The sequence below is a fragment of the Hemitrygon akajei genome, chromosome 4 (assembly GCF_048418815.1).
Source record: "Hemitrygon akajei chromosome 4, sHemAka1.3, whole genome shotgun sequence".
NCBI classification, from domain to species: domain Eukaryota; kingdom Metazoa; phylum Chordata; class Chondrichthyes; order Myliobatiformes; family Dasyatidae; genus Hemitrygon; species Hemitrygon akajei.
This window is the reverse complement of record NC_133127.1, coordinates 1,812,717-1,838,175: the sequence shown is the minus strand read 5'-3', so window position 1 is coordinate 1,838,175 and position 25,459 is coordinate 1,812,717. Positions and strand designations below refer to the sequence as shown.

The following is a 25,459-nucleotide window of genomic DNA, read 5'->3' as shown; positions in this document are numbered from 1 at the left end:
GGGGGACAGGGGGATTAGAGTGAGACTGTCACAGGGCTGTTGGGAGAGAGGGGGACGGGGGATTAGAGTGAGACTGTCACAGGGCTCTGGGGAGAGAGGGGGACGGGGGATTAGAGTGAGACTGTCACAGGGCTGTAGGGAGAGAGGGGGACAGGGGGATTAGAGTGAGACTGTCACAGGGCTGTTGGGAGAGAGGGGGACGGGGGATTAGAGTGAGACTGTCACAGGGCTCTGGGGAGAGAGGGGAACGGGGGATTAGAGTGAGACTGTCACAGGGCTGTAGGGAGAGAGGGGGACGGGGGATTAGAGTGAGACTGAGAGAGGGGGACGGGGGATTAGAGTGAGACTGAGAGAGGGGGACGGGGGATTAGAGTGAGACTGTCACAGGGCTGTGGGGAGAGAGGGGGACGGGGGATTAGAGTGAGACTGAGAGAGGGGGACGGGGGATTAGAGTGAGACTGAGAGAGAGGGACGGGGGATTCGAGTGAGACTGACACAGGGCTGTGGGGAGAGAGGGGGACGGGGGATTAGAGTGAGACTGACACAGGGCTGTGGGGAGAGAGGGGGACGGGGGATTAGAGTGAGACTGAGAGAGGGGGACGGGGGATTAGAGTGAGACTGACACAGGGCTGTGGGGAGAGAGGGGGACGGGGGATTAGAGTGAGACTGACACAGGGCTGTGGGGAGAGAGGAGGACGGGGGATTAGAGTGAGACAGAGAGGGGGACGGGGGATTAGAGTGAGACTGAGAGAGGGAGACGGGGGATTAGAGTGAGACTGACACAGGGCTGTGGGGAGAGAGGGGGACGGGGGATTAGAGTGAGACTGACACAGGGCTGTGGGGAGAGAGGGGGATTAGAGTGAGACTGTCACAGGGCTCTGGGGAGAGAGGGGGACGGGGGATTAGAGTGAGACTGACACAGGGCTGAAGGGAGAGAGAGGGGGATTAGAGTGAGACTGTCACAGGGCTGTGGGGAGAGAGGGGGACGGGGGATTAGAGTGAGACTGACACAGGGCTGTGGGGAGAGTGGGGGACGGGGGATTCGAGTGAGACTGTCACAGGGCTGTGGGGAGAGAGGGGGACGGGGGATTAGAGTGAGACTGAGAGAGGGGGACGGGGGATTAGAGTGAGACTGAGAGAGAGGGACGGGGGATTCGAGTGAGACTGACACAGGGCTGTGGGGAGAGAGGGGGACGGGGGATTAGAGTGAGACTGAGAGAGGGGGACGGGGGATTAGAGTGAGACTGTCACAGGGCTGTGGGGAGAGAGGGGGACGGGGGATTAGAGTGAGACTGAGAGAGGGGGACGGGGGATTAGAGTGAGACTGAGAGAGAGGGACGGGGGATTCGAGTGAGACTGACACAGGGCTGTGGGGAGAGAGGGGGACGGGGGATTAGAGTGAGACTTACACAGGGCTGTGGGGAGAGAGGGGGACGGGGTTTAGAGTGAGACTGACACAGGGCTGTGGGGAGAGAGTGGGACGGGGGATTAGAGTGAGACTGACACAGGGCTGTGGGGAGAGAGGGGGACGGGGTTTAGAGTGAGACTGTCACAGGGCTGTGGGGAGAGAGGGGGATGGGGGATTAGACTGAGACTGTCACAGGGCTGTGGGGAGAGAGGAGGATTAGAGTGAGACTGTCACAGGGCTGTGGGGAGCGAGGGGGATTAGAGTGAGACTGTCACAGGGTTGTGGGGAGAGAGGGGGACGGGGGATTCGAGTGAGACTGTCACAGGGCTGTGGGGAGAGAGGGGGACGGGGGAATTAGAGTGACAGTCACAGGGCTGTTGGGAGAGAGGGGGACGGGGGATTACAGTGAGACTGTCACATGGCTGTGGGGAGAGAGGGGGATTAGAGTGACAGTCACAGGGCTGTTGGGAGAGAGGGGGGCGGGGTTTAGAGTGAGACTGTCACAGGGCTGTGGGGAGAGAGGGGGACGGGGTTTAGAGTGAGACTGTCACAGGTCTCTGGGGAGAGAGGGGGACGGGGGATTAGAGTGAGACTGTCACAGGGCTGTGGGGAGAGAGGGGGATGGGGGATTACAGTGAGACTGTCACAGGGCTGTGGGGAGAGAAGGGGACGGGGGATTAGAGTGAGACTGTCACAGGGCTCTGGGGAGAGAGGGGGACGGGGGATTAGAGTGAGACTGTCACAGGGCTGTAGGGAGAGAGGGGGACAGGGGGATTAGAGTGAGACTGTCACAGGGCTGTTGGGAGAGAGGGGGACGGGGGATTAGAGTGAGACTGTCACAGGGCTCTGGGGAGAGAGGGGGACGGGGGATTAGAGTGAGACTGTCACAGGGCTGTAGGGAGAGAGGGGGACGGGGGATTAGAGTGAGACTGAGAGAGGGGGACGGGGGATTAGAGTGAGACTGTCACAGGGCTGTGGGGAGAGAGGGGGACGGGGGATTAGAGTGAGACTGAGAGAGGGGGACGGGGGATTAGAGTGAGACTGTCACAGGGCTGTGGGGAGAGAGGGGGACGGGGGATTAGAGTGAGACTGAGAGAGGGGGACGGGGGATTAGAGTGAGACTGAGAGAGAGGGACGGGGGATTCGAGTGAGACTGACACAGGGCTGTGGGGAGAGAGGGGGACGGGGGATTAGAGTGAGACTGACACAGGGCTGTGGGGAGAGAGGGGGACGGGGGATTAGAGTGAGACTGAGAGAGGGGGACGGGGGATTAGAGTGAGACTGACACAGGGCTGTGGGGAGAGAGGGGGACGGGGGATTAGAGTGAGACTGACACAGGGCTGTGGGGAGAGAGGGGGACGGGGGATTAGAGTGAGACTGACACAGGGCTGTGGGGAGAGAGGGGGACCGGGGATTAGAGTGAGACAGAGAGGGGGACGGGGGATTAGAGTGAGACTGAGAGAGGGAGACGGGGGATTAGAGTGAGACTGACACAGGGCTGTGGGGAGAGAGGGGGACGGGGGATTAGAGTGAGACTGACACAGGGCTCGGGAGGGTGGGTCGGGTACAGTGTGTTTAGTGTGGGGTCTTACACAGGGCTCGGGATGGTGGGTCGGTTACAGTGTGTTTAGTGTGGGATCTGACACAGGGTTCGGGAGGGTGGGTCGGGTACAGTGTGTTTAGTGTGGGGTCTGACACAGGGTTCGGGAGGGTGGGTCGGGTACAGTGTGTTTAGTGTGGGGTCTGACACAGGGCTCGGGAGGGTGGGTCGGGTACAGTGTGTTTAGTGTGGGGTCTTACACAGGGCTCGGGATGGTGGGTCGGGTACAGTGTGTTTAGTGTGGGATCTGACACAGGGTTCGGGAGGGTGGGTCGGGTACAGTGTGTTTAGTGTGGGATCTGACACAGGGCTCGGTAGGGTGGGTCAGGAACAGTGTGTTTAGTGTGGGATCTGACACAGGGTTCGGGAGGGTGGGTCGGGTACAGAGTGTTTAGTGTGGGATCTGTCACAGGGCTCTGGAGGGTGGGTCGGGTACAGTGTGTTTAGTGTGGGGTCTGACACAGGGCTCGGGAGGGTGGGTCGGGTACAGTGTGTTTAGTGTGGGGTCTGACACAGGGCTCGGGATGGTGGGTCGGGTACAGTGTGTTTAGTGTGGGATCTGACACAGGGCTCGGGAGGTTGGGTCGGGTACAGTGTGTTTAGTGTGGGATCTGACACAGGGCTCGGGAGGGTGGGTCGGGTACAGTGTGTTTAGTGTGGGATCTGACACAGGGCTCGGGAGGTTGGTCGAGTGCAGTGTGTTTAGTGTGGGGTCTGACACAGGGTTCGGGAGGGTCGGTCAGATACAGTGTGTTTAGTGTGGGGTCTGACAGATCTACTCTCACTCTAGGGCTCGGAACTGGCCGGTTGGGCCTACGGACGCTGGAACATGCAGGGCTTTGACCTGAACCATAACTTCGCCAGCCTGAACTCCGTTTTCTGGGGCGTCCGAGGAAGCACAGACAAATTCCAGACGTGTCCGCAACCATTTCATTCCCATTCCCGACTACTACAGATCGCCCAATGCCACAGTGAGTCCTGTAGTGACCCCTTCCTCCCCCACCGATTTTAGTAAGCTGCCGTCACTCACCTCGAGACTCTGACTGCATATCGACCTCGGGACCTTCTCTCAACAGGAATATAGAACACAGTACAGGCCAGGAACAGCCCTTCGGCCCACAATGCTGTGCCAAACAAATTTGATTGGTAACCAAATGGGTAACTGATTTCTTCTGCCTGCACAGTGTCCATGTCCTTCCATTTCCCTCACATTCACATGTCTATCTAAACGTCTCTTAAAAACCCCCGTTGTTTCTACTTCTGGCACCACCCCTGGCGCCCTCCACTCCACTCACATCTCAGTTGAACCTACCCACTTTCACCTTTAATGCGTGCCCACTACTATTGGACATTTCAACCCTGGCATACAAATACTCCCCGTCTACTCTATCTGTGCCTCTCTTAATCATATAACCCTCTATCAGATCTCCCCTCAGCCTCTGCCACTCCAGAGGAACCAACCCCAGTTTGTTCAGCATCCTGGTGAAGCTCCTCTGCACCCTCTCCAAAACCGGACATCCTTCCTATAGTGGGGCGACCAGAAGCTCCCACGGGTACGGGCACTTGGGATGGGGTACCTGGGGAAAGCGGCAGAGAAAGTGATAGGGAGACCGTTCTAGAGGGTCAAGGAAGGAATTAAAATCTGATGGTACCTCGGCAGAGAATAGAGCCCTCGGGAGTCAGTGTGGAGCCACAGGAAGTAAACGTTTCCCCTCTGGATTAGCTGTGGAGAAACTCATGGAAGCCAGGAATGGGGAATCCCTCCAGCAGACCAACAAGAGAACACAGGAGGCGTTGCCTGCCTTGTATAGGTGGCAGGGGATAGCCTGCCTGCCGAAAAGCTCGGGACAGGAACTGCTGATGCTCTGCTGGAGACGTTTGTCTCAATGTCAGGTTCCAGGAGACTGGTCACAGTTCAGGACTACAGGAAAAGTCCAGCGAACTACAGGTCGGTGAGCCTGACATCAGTGATGGCGATGAACATAAATTTCTCCATTCAGTAATCCTTTCCTCTTCTATTCCCCACTCTGGCCTCTTCCCTTTCCTCCTCAACTGCCTACCACCTCCTCATGTGCCTCTCCTCCTTCCCTTTCTCCCCATGGTCTACTGTCCTCTCCTATCACATTCCTTTTCCAGCCCTTTACCTCTTCTAGCAATCACCTCCCAGCTTCTCACCAATTCCCACCTGCCCCAGCTTCACCTTCCACCTTCTGCTCTTCCCCCTCACTCTCTCCCCTCCTCCACCATCTTATTCTGGCATCTACCCCCTTCCTTTCCAGTCTTGGCCTGAAACGTCTACAGTTTATTCATCTCTGATCTGCTCAGTTCCTCCAGCATTATGTTTCTGTTCTCCTGTCACCCGCACAGCCTCTCCAGGAAACTGTGGGTACGGGGACCCTGCTCTGAACGTTTGTGGACTACTGTGGGTACGAAACCCTGCTGTAGGTACGGGACCCTGCTGTGGGTACGGGACTCTGTTGTGGGTACGGGACTCTGTTGTGGGTACGGGACCCTGTTGTGGGTACGGGGACACTGCTGTGGGTACGGGACCCTGCTGTGGGTACGGGACCCTGCTGTGGGTACGGGACTCTGTTGTGGGTACGGGACTCTGTTGTGGGTACGGGACCCTGTTGTGGGTACGGGGACCCTGCTGTGGGTACGGGACCCTGTTGTGGGTACGGGACCCTGTTGTGGGTATGGGGACCCTGCTGTGGGTACGGGACCCTGCTGTGGGTACGGGGACCCTGCTGTGGGTACGGGACCCTGCTGTGGGTACGGGACTCTGTTGTGGGTACGGGACCCTGTTGTGGGTACGGGACACTGCTGTGGGTACGGGGACCCTGCTGTGGGTACGGGACCCTGCTGTGGGTACGAGACCCTGTTGTGGGTACGGGACCCTTGCTGTGGGTACGGGGAACCTGCTGTGGGTACGGTTGACCCTGTTGTGGGTACGGGGACCCTGCTCTGAACGTTTGTGACTACAGTGGGTACGGGGACCCTGCTGTGGGTACGGGACCCTGCTGTGGGTACGGGGACCCTGTTGTGGGTACGGGGACCCTGCTCTGAATGTTTGTGACTACTGTGGGTACGGGACCCTGCTGTGGGTACGGGACCCTGCTGTGGGTAAGGGACCCCTGCTGTGGGTAAGGGACCCTGCTGTGGGTACGGGACCCTGCTGTGGGTAAGGGACCCTTGCTGTGGGTAAGGGACCCTGCTGTGGGTACGGGACCCTGCTGTGGGTACGGAGACCCTGCTGTGGGTACGGGACCCTGTTGTGGGTACGGGGACCCTGCTCTGAATGTTTGTGACTACTGTGGGTACGGGGACCCTGCTGTGGGCATGGGACCCTGCTGTGGGTACGGGGACCCTGCTGTGGGTACAGGGACCCTGCTCTGAACGTTTGTGACTACTGTGGGTACGGGGGACACTGCTGTGGGTACAGGGACCCTGCTGTGGATATGGGGACCCTGCTGTGGGTACAGGGACCCTGCTCTGAACGTTTGTGACTACTGTGGGTACGGGGACCCTGCTGTGGGTACGGGGACCCTGTTGTGGGTACAGGGACCCTGCTCTGAACGTTTGTGACTACTGTGGGTACGGGGGACCCTGCTGTGGGTATGGGGAACCTGCTGTGGGTACAGGGACCCTGCTCTGAACGTTTGTGACTACTGTGGGTACGGGGACCCTGCTGTGGGTACGGGACCCTGCTGTGGGTACGGGGACCCTGCTGTGGGTACGGGACCCTGTTGTGGGTACGGGACCCTGCTGTGGGTACGGGGAACCTGCTGTGGGTACGGGGAACCTGCTGTGGGTAAGGGGACCCTGTTGTGGGTACGGGGACCCTGCCCTGAACGTTTTGTGACTACTGTGGGTACGGGACCCTGCTGTGGGTACGGGACTCTGTTGTGGGTACGGGACCCTGCTGTGGGTACGGGACCCTGCTGTGGGTACGGGACCCTGCTGTGGGTACGGGGACCCTGCTGTGGGTACGGGACCCTGCTGTGGGTACGGGGACCCTGCTCTGAATGTTTGTGACTACTGTGGGTACGGGGACCCTGCTGTGGGTACGGGACCCTGCTGTGGGTACGGGACCCTGCTGTGGGTACGGGGACCCTGCTGTGGGTACGGGACCCTGTTGTGGGTACGGGACCCTGCTGTGGGTACGGGGGACCCTGCTCTGAATGTTTGTGACTACTGTGGGTACGGGGACCCTGCTGTGGGTACGGGGACCCTGCTCTGAATGTTTGTGACTACTGTGGGTACGGGACCCTGTTGTGGGTATGGGGACCCTGCTGTGGGTACGGTGACCCTGTTGTTGGTACGGGGACCCTGCTCTGAATGTTTGTGACTACTGTGGGTACGGGACCCTGCTGTGGTTACGGGGGACCCTGCTGTGGGTACGGGACCCTGCTGTGGGTACGGGACCCTGCTGTGGGGTAAGGGACCCTGTTGTGGGTACGGGGACCCTGCTGTGGGTACGGGACCCTGCTGTGGGTACGGGGACCCTGCTCTGAATGTTTGTGACTACTGTGGGTACGGGACCCTGCTGTGGGTATGGGGACCCTGCTGTGGGTACAGGGACCCTGCTCTGAACGTTTGTGACTACTGTGGGTACGGGGACCCTGCTGTGGGTACGGGACCCTGCTGTGGGTACGGGGACCCTGCTGTGGGTACGGGACCCTGTTGTGGGTACGGGACCCTGCTGTGGGTACGGGACCCTGCTGTGGGTACGGGGAACCTGCTGTGGGTACGGGGACCCTGTTGTGGGTACGGGGACCCTGCCCTGAACGTTTGTGACTACTGTGGGTACGGGACCCTGCTGTGGGTACGGGACTCTGTTGTGGGTACGGGACCCTGCTGTGGGTACGGGAACCTGCTGTGGGTACGGGACCCTGTTGTGGGTATGGGGACCCTGCTGTGGGTACGGGACCCTGCTGTGGGTACGGGGACCCTGTTGTGGGTACGGGGACCCTGCTGTGGGTACGGGGACCCTGCTCTGAACGTTTGTGACTACTGTGGGTACGGGGACCCTGCTCTGAGCGTTTGTGACTACTGTGGGTACGGGGACCCTGCTGTGGGTACGGGACCCTGCTGTGGGTACGGGACCCTGCTGTGGGTACGGCACCCTGTTGTGGGTACGGGGACCCTGCTGTGGGTACGGGACCCTGTTGTGGGTACGGGACCCTGCTGTGGGTACGGGGACCCTGCTCTGAATGTTTGTGACTACTGTGGGTACGGGGAACCTGCTGTGGGTACGGGACCCTGTTGTGGGTACGGGACCCTGTTGTGGGTACGGGACCCTGTTGTGGGTACGGGGACCCTGCTGTGGGTACGGGGAACCTGCTGTGGGTATGGTGACCCTGTTGTGGGTACGGGGACCCTGCTCTGAACGTTTGTGACTACTGTGGGTACGGGGACCCTGCTGTGGGTACGGGACCCTGCTGTGGGTACGGGGACCCTGTTGTGGGTACGGGGACCCTGCTCTGAATGTTTGTGACTACTGTGGGTACGGGACCCTGCTGTGGTTACGGGGACCCTGCTGTGGGTACGGGACCCTGCTGTGGGTACGGGACCCTGCTGTGGGTACGGGACCCTGCTGTGTGTATGGGGTCCCTGCTGTGGGTACGGGACCCTGCTGTGGGTACGGGACCCTGTTGTGGGTACGGGGACCCTGCTGTGGGTACGGGACCCTGCTGTGGGTACGGGGACCCTGCTGTGCGTACGGGACCCTGCTGTGGGTACGGGGACCCTGCTCTGAATGTTTGTGACTACTGTGGGTACGGGGAAACTGCTGTGGGTACGGGACTCTGTTGTGGGTACGGGACCCTGTTGTGGGTATGGGGACCCTGCTGTGGGTACGGGGAACCTGCTGTGGGTACTGTGACCCTGTTGTGGGTACGGGGACCCTGCTCTGAACGTTTGTGACTACTGTGGGTACGGGGACCCTGCTGTGGGTACGGGACCCTGCTGTGGGTACGGGGACCCTGTTGTGGGTACGGGGACCCTGCTCTGAATGTTTGTGACTACTGTGGGTACGGGACCCTGCTGTGGTTACGGGGACCCTGCTGTGGGTACGGGACCCTGCTGTGGGTACGGGACCCAGCTGTGGGTATGGGGACCCTGCTGTGGGTACGGGACCCTGTTGTGGGTACGGGGACCCTGCTGTGGGTACGGGACCCTGCTGTGGGTACGGGGACCCTGCTCTGAATGTTTGTGACTACTGTGGGTACGGGACCCTGTTGTGGGTACGGGGACCCTGCTGTGGGTACGGGACCCTGCTGTGGGTACGGGACCCTGTTGTGGGTACGGGACCCTGCTGTGGGTACGGGGACCCTGCTCTGAATGTTTGTGACTACTGTGGGTACGGGAAACCTGCTGTTGGTACGGGACTCTGTTGTGGGTACGGGACCCTGCTGTGGGTACGGGGACCCTGCTCTGAATGTTTGTGACTACTGTGGGTACGGGGAACCTGCTGTGGGTACGGGACTCTGTTGTGGGTACGGGACCCTGCTGTGGGTACGGGACCCTGTTGTGGGTATGGGGACCCTGCTGTGGGTACGGGACCCTGCTGTGGGTACGGGGACCCTGTTGTGGGTACGGGGACCCTGCTCTGAATGTTTGTGACTACTGTGGGTACGGGGACCCTGCTGTGGGTACGGGACCCTGCTGTGGGTACGGGGGCCCTGCTCTGAACGTTTGTGACTACTGTGGGTACGGGGACCCTGCTCTGAACGTTTGTGACTACTGTGGGTACGGGGACCCTGCTGTGGGTACGGGACCCTGTTGTGGGTACGGGACCCTGTTGTGGGTACGGGGACCCTGCTGTGGGTACGGGACCCTGCTGTGGGTACGGGACCCTGCTGTGGGTACGGGGACCCTGCTCTGAATGTTTGTGACTACTGTGGGTACGGGGAACCTGCTGTGGGTACGGGACTCTGTTGTGGGTACGGGACCCTGTTGTGGGTACGGGACCCTGTTGTGGGTATGGGGACCCTGCTGGGGGTACGGGGAACCTGCTGTGGGTACGGTGACCCTGTTGTGGGTACGGGGACCCTGCTCTGAACGTTTGTGACTACTGTGGGTACGGGGACCCTGCTGTGGGTACGGGACCCTGCTGTGGGTACGGGGACCCTGTTGTGGGTACGGGGACCCTGCTCTGAATGTTTGTGACTACTGTGGGTACGGGACCCTGCTGTGGGTACGGGACCCTGCTGTGGGTACGGGACCCTGTTGTGGGTACGGGGACCCTGCTGTGGGTACGGGACCCTGCTGTGGGTACGGGGACCCTGCTCTGAATGTTTGTGACTACTGTGGGTACGGGGAAACTGCTGTGGGTACGGGACTCTGTTGTGGGTACGGGACCCTGTTGTGGGTACGGGACCCTGTTGTGGGTATGGGGACCCTGCTGTGGGTACGGGGAACCTGCTGTGGGTACTGTGACCCTGTTGTGGGTACGGGGACCCTGCTCTGAACGTTTGTGACTACTGTGGGTACGGGGACCCTGCTGTGGGTACGGGACCCTGCTGTGGGTACGGGGACCCTGTTGTGGGTACGGGGACCCTGCTCTGAATGTTTGTGACTACTGTGGGTACGGGACCCTGCTGTGGTTACGGGGACCCTGCTGTGGGTACGGGACCCTGCTGTGGGTATGGGGACCCTGCTGTGGGTACGGGACCCTGCTGTGGGTACGGGACCCTGTTGTGGGTATGGGGACCCTGCTGTGGGTACGGGGAACCTGCTGTGGGTACTGTGACCCTGTTGTGGGTACGGGGACCCTGCTCTGAACGTTTGTGACTACTGTGGGTACGGGGACCCTGCTGTGGGTACGGGACCCTGCTGTGGGTACGGGGACCCTGTTGTGGGTACGGGGACCCTGCTCTGAATGTTTGTGACTACTGTGGGTACGGGACCCTGCTGTGGTTACGGGACCCTGCTGTGGGTACGGGACCCTGCTGTGGGTATGGGACCCTGCTGTGGGTACGGGACCCTGCTGTGGGTACGGGACCCTGTTGTGGGTACGGGGACCCTGCTGTGGGTACGGGACCCTGCTGTGGGTACGGGGACCCTGCTCTGAATGTTTGTGACTACTGTGGGTACGGGACCCTGTTGTGGGTACGGGGACCCTGCTGTGGGTACGGGACCCTGCTGTGGGTACGGGACCCTGTTGTGGGTACGGGACCCTGCTGTGGGTACGGGGACCCTGCTCTGAATGTTTGTGACTACTGTGGGTACGGGAAACCTGCTGTGGGTACGGGACTCTGTTGTGGGTACGGGACCCTGCTGTGGGTACGGGGACCCTGCTCTGAATGTTTGTGACTACTGTGGGTACGGGGAACCTGCTGTGGGTACGGGACTCTGTTGTGGGTACGGGACCCTGCTGTGGGTACGGGACCCTGTTGTGGGTATGGGGACCCTGCTGTGGGTACGGGACCACGGGGACCCTGCTCTGAATGTTTGTGACTACTGTGGGTACGGGGACCCTGCTGTGGGTACGGGACCCTGCTGTGGGTACGGGGGCCCTGCTCTGAACGTTTGTGACTACTGTGGGTACGGGGACCCTGCTCTGAACGTTTGTGACTACTGTGGGTACGGGGACCCTGCTGTGGGTACGGGACCCTGCTGTGGGTACGGGACCCTGCTGTGGGTACGGGACCCTGTTGTGGGTACGGGGACCCTGCTGTGGGTACGGGACCCTGTTGTGGGTACGGGACCCTGCTGTGGGTACGGGGACCCTGCTCTGAATGTTTGTGACTACTGTGGGTACGGGGAACCTGCTGTGGGTACGGGACTCTGTTGTGGGTACGGGACCCTGTTGTGGGTACGGGACCCTGTTGTGGGTATGGGGACCCTGCTGTGGGTACGGGGAACCTGCTGTGGGTACGGTGACCCTGTTGTGGGTACGGGGACCCTGCTCTGAACGTTTGTGACTACTGTGGGTACGGGGACCCTGCTGTGGGTACGGGACCCTGCTGTGGGTACGGGGACCCTGTTGTTGGTACGGGGACCCTGCTCTGAATGTTTGTGACTACTGTGGGTACGGGACCCTGCTGTGGTTACGGGGACCCTGCTGTGGGTACGGGACCCTGCTGTGGGTACGGGACCCTGCTGTGTGTAATGGGACCCTGCTGTGGGTACGGGACCCTGCTGTGGGTACGGGACCCTGTTGTGGGTACGGGGACCCTGCTGTGGGAACGGGACCCTGCTGTGGGTACGGGGACCCTGCTCTGAATGTTTGTGACTACTGTGGGGTACGGGGAAACTGCTGTGGGTACGGGACTCTGTTGTGGGTACGGGACCCTGTTGTGGGTACGGGACCCTGTTGTGGGTATGGGGACCCTGCTGTGGGTACGGGGAACCTGCTGTGGGTACTGTGACCCTGTTGTGGGTACGGGACTCTGTTGTGGGTACGGGGACCCTGCTCTGAATGTTTGTGACTACTGTGGGTACGGGGACCCTGCTCTGAATGTTTGTGACTACTGTGGGTACGGGGACCCTGCTGTGGGTACGGGACCCTGCTGTGGGTACGGGGACCCTGCTCTGAACGTTTGTGACTACTGTGGGTACGGGGACCCTGCTCTGAACGTTTGTGACTACTGTGGGTACGGGGACCCTGCTGTGGGTACGGGACCCTGCTGTGGGTACGGGACCCTGCTGTGGGTATGGGGACCCTGCTGTGGGTACGGGACCCTGCTGTGGGTACGGGACCCTGCTGTGGGTACGGGGACCCTGCTGTGGGTACGGGACCCTGCTGTGGGTACGGGGACCCTGCTGTGGGTACGGGACCCTGTTGTGGGTACGGGGACCCTGCTCTGAATGTTTGTGACTACTGTGGGTACGGGAAACCTGCTGTGGGTACGGGACTCTGTTGTGGGTACGGGACTCTGTTGTGGGTACGGGGACCCTGCTCTGAATGTTTGTGACTACTGTGGGTACGGGGAACCTGCTGTGGGTACGGGACTCTGTTGTGGGTACGGGACCCTGCTGTGGGTACGGGACCCTGCTGTGGGTACGGGACCCTGCTGTGGGTACGGGGACCCTGCTCTGAACGTTTGTGACTACTGTGGGTACGGGGACCCTGCTCTGAACGTTTGTGACTACTGTGGGTACGGGGACCCTGCTGTGGGTACGGGACCCTGCTGTGGGTACGGGACCCTGCTGTGGGTATGGGGACCCTGCTGTGGGTACGGGACCCTGCTGTGGGTACGGGACCCTGTTGTGGGTACGGGGACCCTGCTGTGGGTACGGGACCCTGCTGTGGGTACGGGACCCTGTTGTGGGTACGGGACCCTGCTGTGGGTACGGGGACCCTGCTCTGAATGTTTGTGACTACTGTGGGTACGGGAAACCTGCTGTGGGTACGGGACTCTGTTGTGGGTACGGGGACCCTGCTCTGAATGTTTGTGACTACTGTGGGTACGGGGAACCTGCTGTGGGTACGGGACTCTGTTGTGGGTACGGGACCCTGCTGTGGGTACGGGACCCTGCTGTGGGTACGGGACCCTGTTGTGGGTATGGGGACCCTGCTGTGGGTACGGGACCCTGCTGTGGGTACGGGGACCCTGTTGTGGGTACGGGGACCCTGCTCTGAATGTTTGTGACTACTGTGGGTACGGGGACCCTGCTGTGGGTACGGGACCCTGCTGTGGGTACGGGGACCCTGCTCTGAACGTTTGTGACTACTGTGGGTACGGGGACCCTGCTGTGGGTACGGGACCCTGCTGTGGGTACGGGACCCTGTTGTGGGTACGGGACCCTGTTGTGGGTACGGGGACCCTGCTGTGGGTACGGGACCCTGTTGTGGGTACGGGACCCTGCTGTGGGTACGGGGACCCTGCTCTGAATGTTTGTGACTACTGTGGGTACGGGGAACCTGCTGTGGGTACGGGACTCTGTTGTGGGTACGGGACCCTGTTGTGGGTACGGGACCCTGTTGTGGGTATGGGGACCCTGCTGTGGGTACGGGGAACCTGCTGTGGGTACGGTGACCCTGTTGTGGGTACGGGGACCCTGCTCTGAACGTTTGTGACTACTGTGGGTACGGGGACCCTGCTGTGGGTACGGGACCCTGCTGTGGGTATGGGGACCCTGTTGTGGGTACGGGGACCCTGCTCTGAATGTTTGTGACTACTGTGGGTACGGGACCCTGCTGTGGTTACGGGGACCCTGCTGTGGGTACGGGGACCCTGCTGTGCGTACGGGACCCTGCTGTGGGTACGGGACCCTGCTGTGGGTACGGAACCCTGTTGTGGGTACGGGGACCCTGCTGTGGGTACGGGACCCTGCTGTGGGTACGGGGACCCTGCTCTGAATGTTTGTGACTACTGTGGGTACAGGACCCTGTTGTGGGTACGGGGACCCTGCTGTGGGTACGGGACCCTGCTGTGGGTACGGGACCCTGCTGTGGGTACGGAGACCCTGCTGTGGGTACGGGACCCTGCTCTGAATGTTTGTGACTACTGTGGGTACGGGGACCCTGCTGTGGGTATGGGACCCTGCTGTGGGTACGGGGACCCTGCTGTGGGTACGGGGACCCTGCTGTGGGTACAGGGACCCTGCTGTGGATATGGGGACCCTGCTGTGGGTTCAGGGACCCTGCTCTGAACGTTTGTGACTACTGTGGGTACGGGGACACTGCTGTGGGTACAGGGACCCTGCTGTGGATATGGGGACCCTGCTGTGGGTACAGGGACCCTGCTCTGAACGTTTGTGACTACTGTGGGTACGGGGACCCTGCAGTGGGTACGGGGACCCTGTTGTGGGTACAGGGACCCTGCTCTGAACGTTTGTGACTACTGTGGGTACGGGGACCCTGCTGTGGGTACAGGGACCCTGCTCTGAACGTTTGTGACTACTGTGGGTACGGGGACCCTGCTGTGGGTACGGGACCCTGCTGTGGGTACGGGGACCCTGCTGTGGGTACGGGACCCTGTTGTGGGTAAGGGACCCTGCTGTGGGTACGGGACCCTGCTGTGGGTACGGGGAACCTGCTGTGGGTACGGGGACCCTGTTGTGGGTACGGGGACCCTGCCCTGAACGTTTGTGACTACTGTGTGTACGGGACCCTGCTGTGGGTACGGGGACCCTGCTCTGAACGTTTGTGACTACTGTGGGTACGGGGACCCTGCTCTGAACGTTTGTGACTACTGTGGGTACGGGGACCCTGCTGTGGGTACGGGACCCTGCTGTGGGTACGGGACCCTGCTGTGGGTACGGGGACCCTGTTGTGGGTACGGGACCCTGTTGTGGTTACGGGACCCTGCTGTGGGTACGGGGACCCTGCTCTGAATGTTTGTGACTACTGTGGGTACGGGGACCCTGCTGTGGGTACGGGGACCCTGTTGTGGGTATGGGGACCCTGCTGTGGGTACGGGGACCCTGTTGTTGGTACGGGGACCCTGCTCTGAATGTTTGTGACTACTGTGGGTACGGGACCCTGCTGTGGGTACGGGGACCCTGCTCTGAACGTTTGTGACTACTGTGGGTACGGGGACCCTGCTCTGAACGTTTGTGACTACTGTGGGTATGGGGACCCTGCTGTGGGTACAGGGACCCTGCTCTGAACGTTTGTGACTACTGTGGGTACGGGGACCCTGCTGTGGGTACGGGACCCTGCTGTGGGTACAGGGACCCTGCTGTGGGTACGGGGAACCTGTTGTGGGTACGGGGACCCTGCTCTGAATGTTTGTGACTACTGTGGGTATGGGGACCCTGCTGTGGGTATGGGGACCCTGCTGTGGGTACGGGGACCCTGCTCTGAACGTTTGTGACTACTGTGGGTACGGGGACCCTGCTGTGGGTACGGGGACCCTGCTCTGAACGTTTGTGACTACTGTGGGTACGGGGACCCTGCTGTGGGTACGGGAACCTGCTGTGGGTACGGGACCCTGTTGTGGGTACGGGGACCCTGCTGTGGGTACGGGACCCTGCTGTGGGTACGGGGACCCTGTTGTGGGTACGGGGACCCTGCTGTGGGTACGGGGACCCTGCTCTGAACGTTTGTGACTACTGTGGGTACGGGGACCCTGCTCTGAGCGTTTGTGACTACTGTGGGTACGGGGACCCTGCTGTGGGTACGGGACCCTGCTGTGGGTACGGGACCCTGCTGTGGGTACGGCACCCTGTTGTGGGTACGGGGACCCTGCTGTGGGTACGGGACCCTGTTGTGGGTACGGGACCCTGCTGTGGGTACGGGGACCCTGCTCTGAATGTTTGTGACTACTGTGGGTACGGGGAACCTGCTGTGGGTACGGGACTCTGTTGTGGGTACGGGACCCTGTTGTGGGTACGGGACCCTGTTGTGGGTACGGGGACCCTGCTGTGGGTACGGGGAACCTGCTGTGGGTATGGTGACCCTGTTGTGGGTACGGGGACCCTGCTCTGAACGTTTGTGACTACTGTGGGTACGGGGACCCTGCTGTGGGTACGGGACCCTGCTGTGGGTACGGGGACCCTGTTGTGGGTACGGGGACCCTGCTCTGAATGTTTGTGACTACTGTGGGTACGGGACCCTGCTGTGGTTATGGGGACCCTGCTGTGGGTACGGGACCCTGCTGTGGGTACGGGACCCTGCTGTGGGTACGGGACCCTGCTGTGTGTATGGGGTCCCTGCTGTGGGTACGGGACCCTGCTGTGGGTACGGGACCCTGTTGTGGGTACGGGGACCCTGCTGTGGGTACGGGACCCTGCTGTGGGTACGGGGACCCTGCTCTGAATGTTTGTGACTACTGTGGGTACGGGACCCTGCTGTGGGTACGGGGACCCTGCTGTGCGTACGGGACCCTGCTGTGGGTACGGGGACCCTGCTCTGAATGTTTGTGACTACTGTGGGTACGGGGAAACTGCTGTGGGTACGGGACTCTGTTGTGGGTACGGGACCCTGTTGTGTGTACGGGACCCTGTTGTGGGTATGGGGACCCTGCTGTGGGTACGGGGAACCTGCTGTGGGTACTGTGACCCTGTTGTGGGTACGGGGACCCTGCTCTGAACGTTTGTGACTACTGTGGGTACGGGGACCCTGCTGTGGGTACGGGACCCTGCTGTGGGTACGGGGACCCTGTTGTGGGTACGGGGACCCTGCTCTGAATGTTTGTGACTACTGTGGGTACGGGACCCTGCTGTGGTTACGGGGACCCTGCTGTGGGTACGGGACCCTGCTGTGGGTACGGGACCCTGCTGTGGGTATGGGGACCCTGCTGTGGGTACGGGACCCTGTTGTGGGTACGGGGACCCTGCTGTGGGTACGGGACCCTGCTGTGGGTACGGGGACCCTGCTCTGAATGTTTGTGACTACTGTGGGTACGGGACCCTGTTGTGGGTACGGGGACCCTGCTGTGGGTACGGGACCCTGCTGTGGGTACGGGACCCTGTTGTGGGTACGGGACCCTGCTGTGGGTACGGGGACCCTGCTCTGAATGTTTGTGACTACTGTGGGTACGGGAAACCTGCTGTGGGTACGGGACTCTGTTGTGGGTACGGGACCCTGCTGTGGGTACGGGGACCCTGCTCTGAATGTTTGTGACTACTGTGGGTACGGGGAACCTGCTGTGGGTACGGGACTCTGTTGTGGGTACGGGACCCTGCTGTGGGTACGGGACCCTGTTGTGGGTATGGGGACCCTGCTGTGGGTACGGGACCCTGCTGTGGGTACGGGGACCCTGTTGTGGGTACGGGGACCCTGCTCTGAATGTTTGTGACTACTGTGGGTACGGGGACCCTGCTGTGGGTACGGGACCCTGCTGTGGGTACGGGGGCCCTGCTCTGAACGTTTGTGACTACTGTGGGTACGGGGACCCTGCTCTGAACGTTTGTGACTACTGTGGGTACGGGGACCCTGCTGTGGGTACGGGACCCTGTTGTGGGTACGGGACCCTGTTGTGGGTACGGGGACCCTGCTGTGGGTACGGGACCCCTGCTGTGGGTACGGGACCCTGCTGTGGGTACGGGGACCCTGCTCTGAATGTTTGTGACTACTGTGGGTACGGGGAACCTGCTGTGGGTACGGGACTCTGTTGTGGGTACGGGACCCTGTTGTGGGTACGGGACCCTGTTGTGGGTATGGGGACCCTGTTGTGGGTACGGGGAACCTGCTGTGGGTACGGTGACCCTGTTGTGGGTACGGGGACCCCTGCTCTGAACGTTTGTGACTACTGTGGGTACGGGGACCCTGCTGTGGGTACGGGACCCTGCTGTGGGTACGGGGACCCTGTTGTGGGTACGGGGACCCTGCTCTGAATGTTTGTGACTACTGTGGGTACGGGACCCTGCTGTGGGTACGGGACCCTGCTGTGGGTACGGGACCCTGTTGTGGGTACGGGGACCCTGCTGTGGGTACGGGACCCTGCTGTGGGTACGGGGACCCTGCTCTGAATGTTTGTGACTACTGTGGGTACGGGGAAACTGCTGTGGGTACGGGACTCTGTTGTGGGTACGGGACCCTGTTGTGGGTACGGGACCCTGTTGTGGGTATGGGGACCCTGCTGTGGGTACGGGGAACCTGCTGTGGGTACTGTGACCCTGTTGTGGGTACGGGGACCCTGCTCTGAACGTTTGTGACTACTGTGGGTACGGGGACCTGCTGTGGGTACGGGACCCTGCTGTGGGTACGGGGACCCTGTTGTGGGTACGGGGACCCTGCTCTGAATGTTTGTGACTACTGTGGGTACGGGACCCTGCTGTGGTTACGGGGACCCTGCTGTGGGTTACGGGACCCTGCTGTGGGGTATGGGGACCCTGCTGTGGGTACGGGACCCTGCTGTGGGTACGGGACCCTGTTGTGGGTATGGGGACCCTGCTGTGGGTACGGGGAACCTGCTGTGGGTACTGTGACCCTGTTGTGGGTACGGGGGACCTGCTTCTGAACGTTTGTGACTACTGTGGGTACGGGGACCCTGCTGTGGGTACGGGACCCTGCTGTGGGTACGGGGACCCTGTTGTGGGTACGGGGACCCTGCTCTGAATGTTTGTGACTACTGTGGGTACGGGACCCTGCTGTGGTTACGGGGACCCTGCTGTGGGTACGGGACCCTGCTGTGGGTACGGGACCCTGCTGTGGGTACGGGACCCTGCTGTGGGTACGGGACCCTGTTGTGGGTACGGGGACCCTGCTGTGGGTACGGGACCCTGCTGTGGGTACGGGGACCCTGCTCTGAATGTTTGTGACTACTGTGGGTACGGGACCCTGTTGTGGGTACGGGGACCCTGCTGTGGGTACGGGACCTGCTGTGCGGTACGGGACCCTGTTGTGGGTACGGGACCCTGCTGTGGGTACGGGGACCCTGCTCTGAATGTTTGTGACTACTGTGGGTACGGGAAACCTGCTGTGGGTACGGGACTCTGTTGTGGGTACGGGGACCCTGCTGTGGGTACGGGGACCCTGCTCTGAATGTTTGTGACTACTGTGGGTACGGGGAACCTGCTGTGGGTACGGGACTCTGTTGTGGGTACGGGACCCTGCTGTGGGTACGGGACCCTGTTGTGGGTATGGGGACCCTGCTGTGGGTACGGGACCCTGCTGTGGGTACGGGGACCCTGCTCTGAATGTTTGTGACTACTGTGGGTACGGGGACCCTGCTGTGGGGTACGGGACCCTGCTGTGGGTACGGGGGCCCTGCTCTGAACGTTTGTGACTACTGTGGGTACGGGGACCCTGCTCTGAACGTTTGTGACTACTGTGGGTACGGGGACCCTGCTGTGGGTACGGGACCCTGCTGTGGGTACGGGACCCTGTTGTGGGTACGGGACCCTGTTGTGGGTACGGGGACCCTGCTGTGGGTACGGGACCCTGCTGGTGGGTACGGGACCCTGCTGTGGGTACGGGGACCCTGCTCTGAATGTTTGTGACTACTGTGGGTACGGGGAACCTGCTGTGGGTACGGGACTCTGTTGTGGGTACGGGACCCTGTTGTGGGTACGGGACCCTGTTGTGGGTATGGGGACCCTGCTGTGGGTACGGGGAACCTGCTGTGGGTACGGTGACCCCTGTTGTGGGTACGGGGACCCTGCTCTGAACGTTTGTGACTACTGTGGGTACGGGGACCCTGCTGTGGGTACGGGACCCTGCTGTGGGTACGGGGACCCTGTTGTTGGTACGGGGACCCTGCTCTGAATGTTTGTGACTACTGTGGGTACGGGACCCTGCTGTGGTTACGGGGACCCTGCTGTGGGTACGGGACCCTGCTGTGGGTACGGGACCCTGCTGTGTGTAATGGGACCCTGCTGTGGGTACGGGACCCTGTTGTGGGTACGGGACCCTGTTGTGGGTACGGGGACCCTGCTGTGGGAACGGGGACCCTGCTGTGGGTACGGGGACCCTGCTCTGAATGTTTGTGACTACTGTGGGTACGGGGAAACTGCTGTGGGTACGGGACTCTGTTGTGGGTACGGGACCCTGTTGTGGGTACGGGACCCTGTTGTGGGTATGGGGACCCTGCTGTGGGTACGGGGAACCTGCTGTGGGTACTGTGACCCTGTTGTGGGTACGGGGACCCTGCTCTGAACGTTTGTGACTACTGTGGGTACGGGGACCCTGCTGTGGGTTACGGGGACCCTGCTGTGGGTACGGGGACCCTGTTGGTGGGTACGGGGACCCTGCTGTGGTTACGGGGACCCTGCTGTGGGTACGGGACCCTGCTGTGGGTATGGGGACCCTGCTGTGGGTACGGGACCCTGCTGTGGGTACGGGACCCTGTTGTGTGTACGGGGACCCTGCTGTGGGTACGGGACCCTGCTGTGGGTACGGGGACCCTGCTCTGAATGTTTGTGACTACTGTGGGTACGGGACCCTGTTGTGGGTACGGGGACCCTGCTGTGGGTACGGGACCCTGCTGTGGGTACGGGACCCTGTTGTGGGTACGGGACCCTGCTGTGGGTACGGGGACACTGCTCTGAATGTTTGTGACTACTGTGGGTACGGGAAACCTGCTGTGGGTACGGGAAACCTGCTGTGGGTACGGGACTCTGTTGTGGGTACGGGACTCTGTTGTGGGTACGGGGGACCCTGCTCTGAATGTTTGTGACTACTGTGGGTACGGGGAACCTGCTGTGGGGTACGGGACTCTGTTGTGGGTACGGGACCCCTGCTGTAGGTACGGGACCCTGTTGTGGGTACGGGGACCCTGCTCTGAATGTTTGTGACTACTGTGGGTACGGGGACCCTGCTGTGGGTACGGGGACCCTGCTCTGAACGTTTGTGACTACTGTGGGTACGGGGACCCTGCTCTGAACGTTTGTGACTACTGTGGGTACGGGGACCCTGCTGTGGGTACGGGACCCTGCTGTGGGTACGGGACCCTGCTGTGGGTATGGGGACCCTGCTGTGGGTACGGGACCCTGCTGTGGGTACGGGACCCTGCTGTGGGTACGGGGACCCTGCTGTGGGTACGGGGACCCTGCTGTGGGTACGGGACCCTGCTGTGGGTACGGGACCCTGTTGTGGGTACGGGGACCCTGCTCTGAATGTTTGTGACTACTGTGGGTACGGGAAACCTGCTGTGGGTACGGGACTCTGTTGTGGGTACGGGACTCTGTTGTGGGTACGGGGACCCTGCTCTGAATGTTTGTGACTACTGTGGGTACGGGGAACCTGCTGTGGGTACGGGACTCTGTTGTCGGTACGGGACCCTGCTGTGGGTACGGGACCCTGCTGTGGGTACGGGACCCTGCTGTGGGTACCGGGGACCCTGCTCTGAACGTTTGTGACTACTGTGGGTACGGGGACCCTGCTCTGAACGTTTGTGACTACTGTGGGTACGGGGACCCTGCTGTGGGTACGGGACCCTGCTGGTGGGTACGGGACCCTGCTGTGGGTATGGGGACCCTGCTGTGGGTACGGGACCCTGCTGTGGGTACGGGACCCTGTTGTGGGTACGGGGACCCTGCTGTGGGTACGGGACCCTGTTGTGGGTACGGGACCCTGCTGTGGGTACGGGGGACCCTGCTCTTGAATGTTTGTGACTACTGTGGGTACGGGAAACCTGCTGTGGGTACGGGACTCTGTTGTGGGTACGGGGACCCTGCTCTGAATGTTTGTGGACTACTGTGGGTACGGGGAACCTGCTGTGGGTACGGGACTCTGTTGTGGGTACGGGACCCTGCTGGTGGGTACGGGGACCCTGCTGTGGGTACGGGACCCTGTTGTGGGTATGGGGGACCCTGCTGTGGGTACGGGACCCTGCTGTGGGTACGGGGACCCTGTTGTGGGTACGGGGACCCTGCTCTGAATGTTTGTGACTACTGTGGGTTACGGGGACCCTGCTGTGGGTACGGGACCCTGCTGTGGGTACGGGGACCCTGCTCTGAACGTTTGTGACTACTGTGGGTACGGGGACCCTGCTGTGGGTACGGGACCCTGCTGTGGGTACGGGACCCTGTTGTGGGTACGGGACCCTGTTGTGGGTACGGGGACCCTGCTGTGGGTACGGGACCCTGTTGTGGGTACGGGACCCTGCTGTGGGTACGGGGACCCTGCTCTGAATGTTTGTGACTACTGTGGGTACGGGGAACCTGCTGTGGGTACGGGACTCTGTTGTGGGTACGGGACCCTGTTGTGGGTACGGGACCCTGTTGTGGGTATGGGGACCCTGCTGTGGGTATGGGGAACCTGCTGTGGGTACGGTGACCCTGTTGTGGGTACGGGGACCCTGCTCTGAACGTTTGTGACTACTGTGGGTACGGGACCCTGCTGTGGGTACGGGGACCCTGCTCTGAACGTTTGTGACTACTGTGGGTACGGGGACCCTGCTCTGAACGTTTGTGACTACTGTGGGTATGGGGACCCTGCTGTGGGTACAGGGACCCTGCTCTGAACGTTTGTGACTACTGTGGGTACGGGGACCCTGCTGTGGGTACGGGACCCTGCTGTGGGTACAGGGACCCTGCTGTGGGTACGGGGAACCTGTTGTGGGTACGGGGACCCTGCTCTGAATGTTTGTGACTACTGTGGGTATGGGGACCCTGCTGTGGGTATGGGGACCCTGCTGTGGGTACGGGGACCCTGCTCTGAACGTTTGTGACTACTGTGGGTACGGGGACCCTGCTGTGGGTACGGGGACCCTGCTCTGAACGTTTGTGACTACTGTGGGTACGGGGACCCTGCTCTGAACGTTTGTGACTACTGTGGGTACGGGGACCCTGCTGTGGGTACGGGACTTTGCTGTGGGTACAGGGACCCTGCTCTGAACGTTTGTGACTACTGTGGGTACGGGGACCCTGCTGCGGGTACGGGGACCCTGCTCTGAACGTTTGTGACTACTGTGGGTACGGGACCCTGTTGTGGGTACGGGGGACCCTGCTGTGGGTACGGGACCCTGCTGTGGGTACGGGGACCCTGCTCTGAACGTTTGTGACTACTGTGGGTACGGGGACCCTGCTGTGCGTACGGGGACCCTGCTCTGAACGTTTGTGACTACTGTGGGTATGGGGACCCTGTTGTGGGTACGGGACCCTGTTGTGGGTACGGGACCCTGCTGTGGGTACGGGGACCCTGCTGTGGGTACGGGACCCTGCTGTGGGTACGGGACCCTGCTGTGGGTACGGGGACCCTGCTGTGGGTACGGGACCCGGCTGTGGGTACGGGGACCCTGCTGTGGGTACGGGACCCTGTTGTGGGTACGGGGACCCTGCTGTGGGTACGGGACCCTGTTGTGGGTACGGGGACCCTGCTGTGGGTACGGGACCCGGCTGTGGGTACGGGGACCGTGCTGTGGTTACGGGGACCCTGCTGTGGGTACGGGGACCCTGCTGTGGGTACGGGACCCTGTTGTGGGTACGGGGACCCTGCTGTGGGTACGGGACCTGGCTGTGGGTACGGGGACCGTGCTGTGGGTACGGGGACCCTGTTGTGGGTACGGGACCCGGCTGTGGGTACGGGGACCGTGCTGTGGGTACGGGACCGTGCTGTGGGTACGGGACCCTGTTGTGGGTACGGGGACCCTGCTGTGGGTACGGGACCCTGTTGTGGGTACGGGGACCCTGCTCTGAACGGCTGTGGCTGCTGACTCTGCTGTGTTGTGCCTTTATCAGGTTGCGCCGGAGACGTGGGCTGTCATTAACTGGATGAAGAAGATCCCATTTGTGCTGAGTGCAAACCTGCACGGAGGCGACATGGTAGTCAGTTACCCGTTCGATCAATGCCGCGAGGCAGGTAGCGACCACGAACCCAGCCCGACCCCTGATGAGGAGGTCTTCCGTTGGCTCTCCTTTGCCTTCGCCTCCAGCCACCGTGGCATGGCTGAGTACAATCGGCGCATCTGTCACGGGGGACGACTTCATGCAACACAACAACATCATCAACGGCGCCCACTGGCACACCATGGTTGGCAGTGAGTCTCAAAGGCACGTGGGAGTGCAGCACACAGCACGACATAGCCGAGCTCACCCAGACAGAGCCAAACACCTCCCCACCGATGAACACTCCTCCCCAGGGCCGAACACACTCGAATACCGTTAAACACCTCCCCAGGGCCGAACACACTCGAATACCGTTAAACACCTCCCCACAGCCGCCTCTCCTCCCCAGGGCCGAACACACTCGAATACCGTTAAACAACTCCCCACAGCCGACTCTCCTCCCCAAGGCCGAACACACTCGAATACCGTTAAACACCTCCCCAGGGCCGAACACACTCGAATACCGTTAAAAAACTCCCCACAGCCGACTCTCCTCCCCAGGGCCGAACACACTCGAATACCGTTAAACACCTCCCCAGGGCCGAACACACACGAATACCGTTAAAAAACTCCCCACAGCCGACTCTCCTCCCCAGGGCCGAACACACTCGAATACCGTTAAACAACTCCCCACAGCCGACTCTCCTCCCCAGGGCCGAACACACTCGAATACCGTTAAACACCTCCCCAGGGCCGAACACACTCGAATACCGTTAAACACCTCCCTAGGGCCGAACACACTCGAATACCGTTAAACACCTCCCCAGGGCCGAACACACTCGAATACCGTTAAAAAACTCCCCACAGCCGACTCTCCTCCCCAGGGCCGAACACACTCGAATACCGTTAAACACCTCCCTAGGGCCGAACACACTCGAATACCGTTAAACACCTCCCCAGGGCCGAACACACACGAATACCGTTAAACACCTCCCCAGGGCCGAACACACTCGAATACCGTTAAACACCTCCCCAGGGCCGAACACACTCGAATACCGTTAAACAACTCCCCACAGCCGCCTCTCCTCCGCAGGGCCGAACACACTCGAATACCGTTAAACAACTCCCCACAGCCGACTCTCCTCCCCAGGGCCGAACACACTCGAATACCGTTAAACACCTCCCCAGGGCCGAACACACTCGAATACCGTTAAACACCTCCCCAGGGCCAAACACACTCGAATACCATTAAACACCTCCCCAGGGCCGAACACACTCGAATACCGTTAAACAACTTCCCACAGCCGACTCTCCTTCCCAGGGCCGAACACACTCGAATACCGTTA

The 25,459-nt window shown here is 61.2% G+C and overlaps 1 protein-coding gene across 1 annotated transcript in view; it reads left to right on the top strand.

The window, feature by feature from the left end:
* Positions 1 to 25,459, top strand: part of LOC140726061 (inactive carboxypeptidase-like protein X2) — a 144,003-nt gene that overhangs the window by 67,905 nt on the left and 50,639 nt on the right. The window contains 4 exon segments of the mRNA XM_073041974.1: positions 3,799 to 3,894; positions 3,896 to 3,979; positions 24,027 to 24,256; positions 24,258 to 24,325. Coding sequence (XP_072898075.1) covers positions 3,799 to 3,894; positions 3,896 to 3,979; positions 24,027 to 24,256; positions 24,258 to 24,325 — 478 coding nt within the window.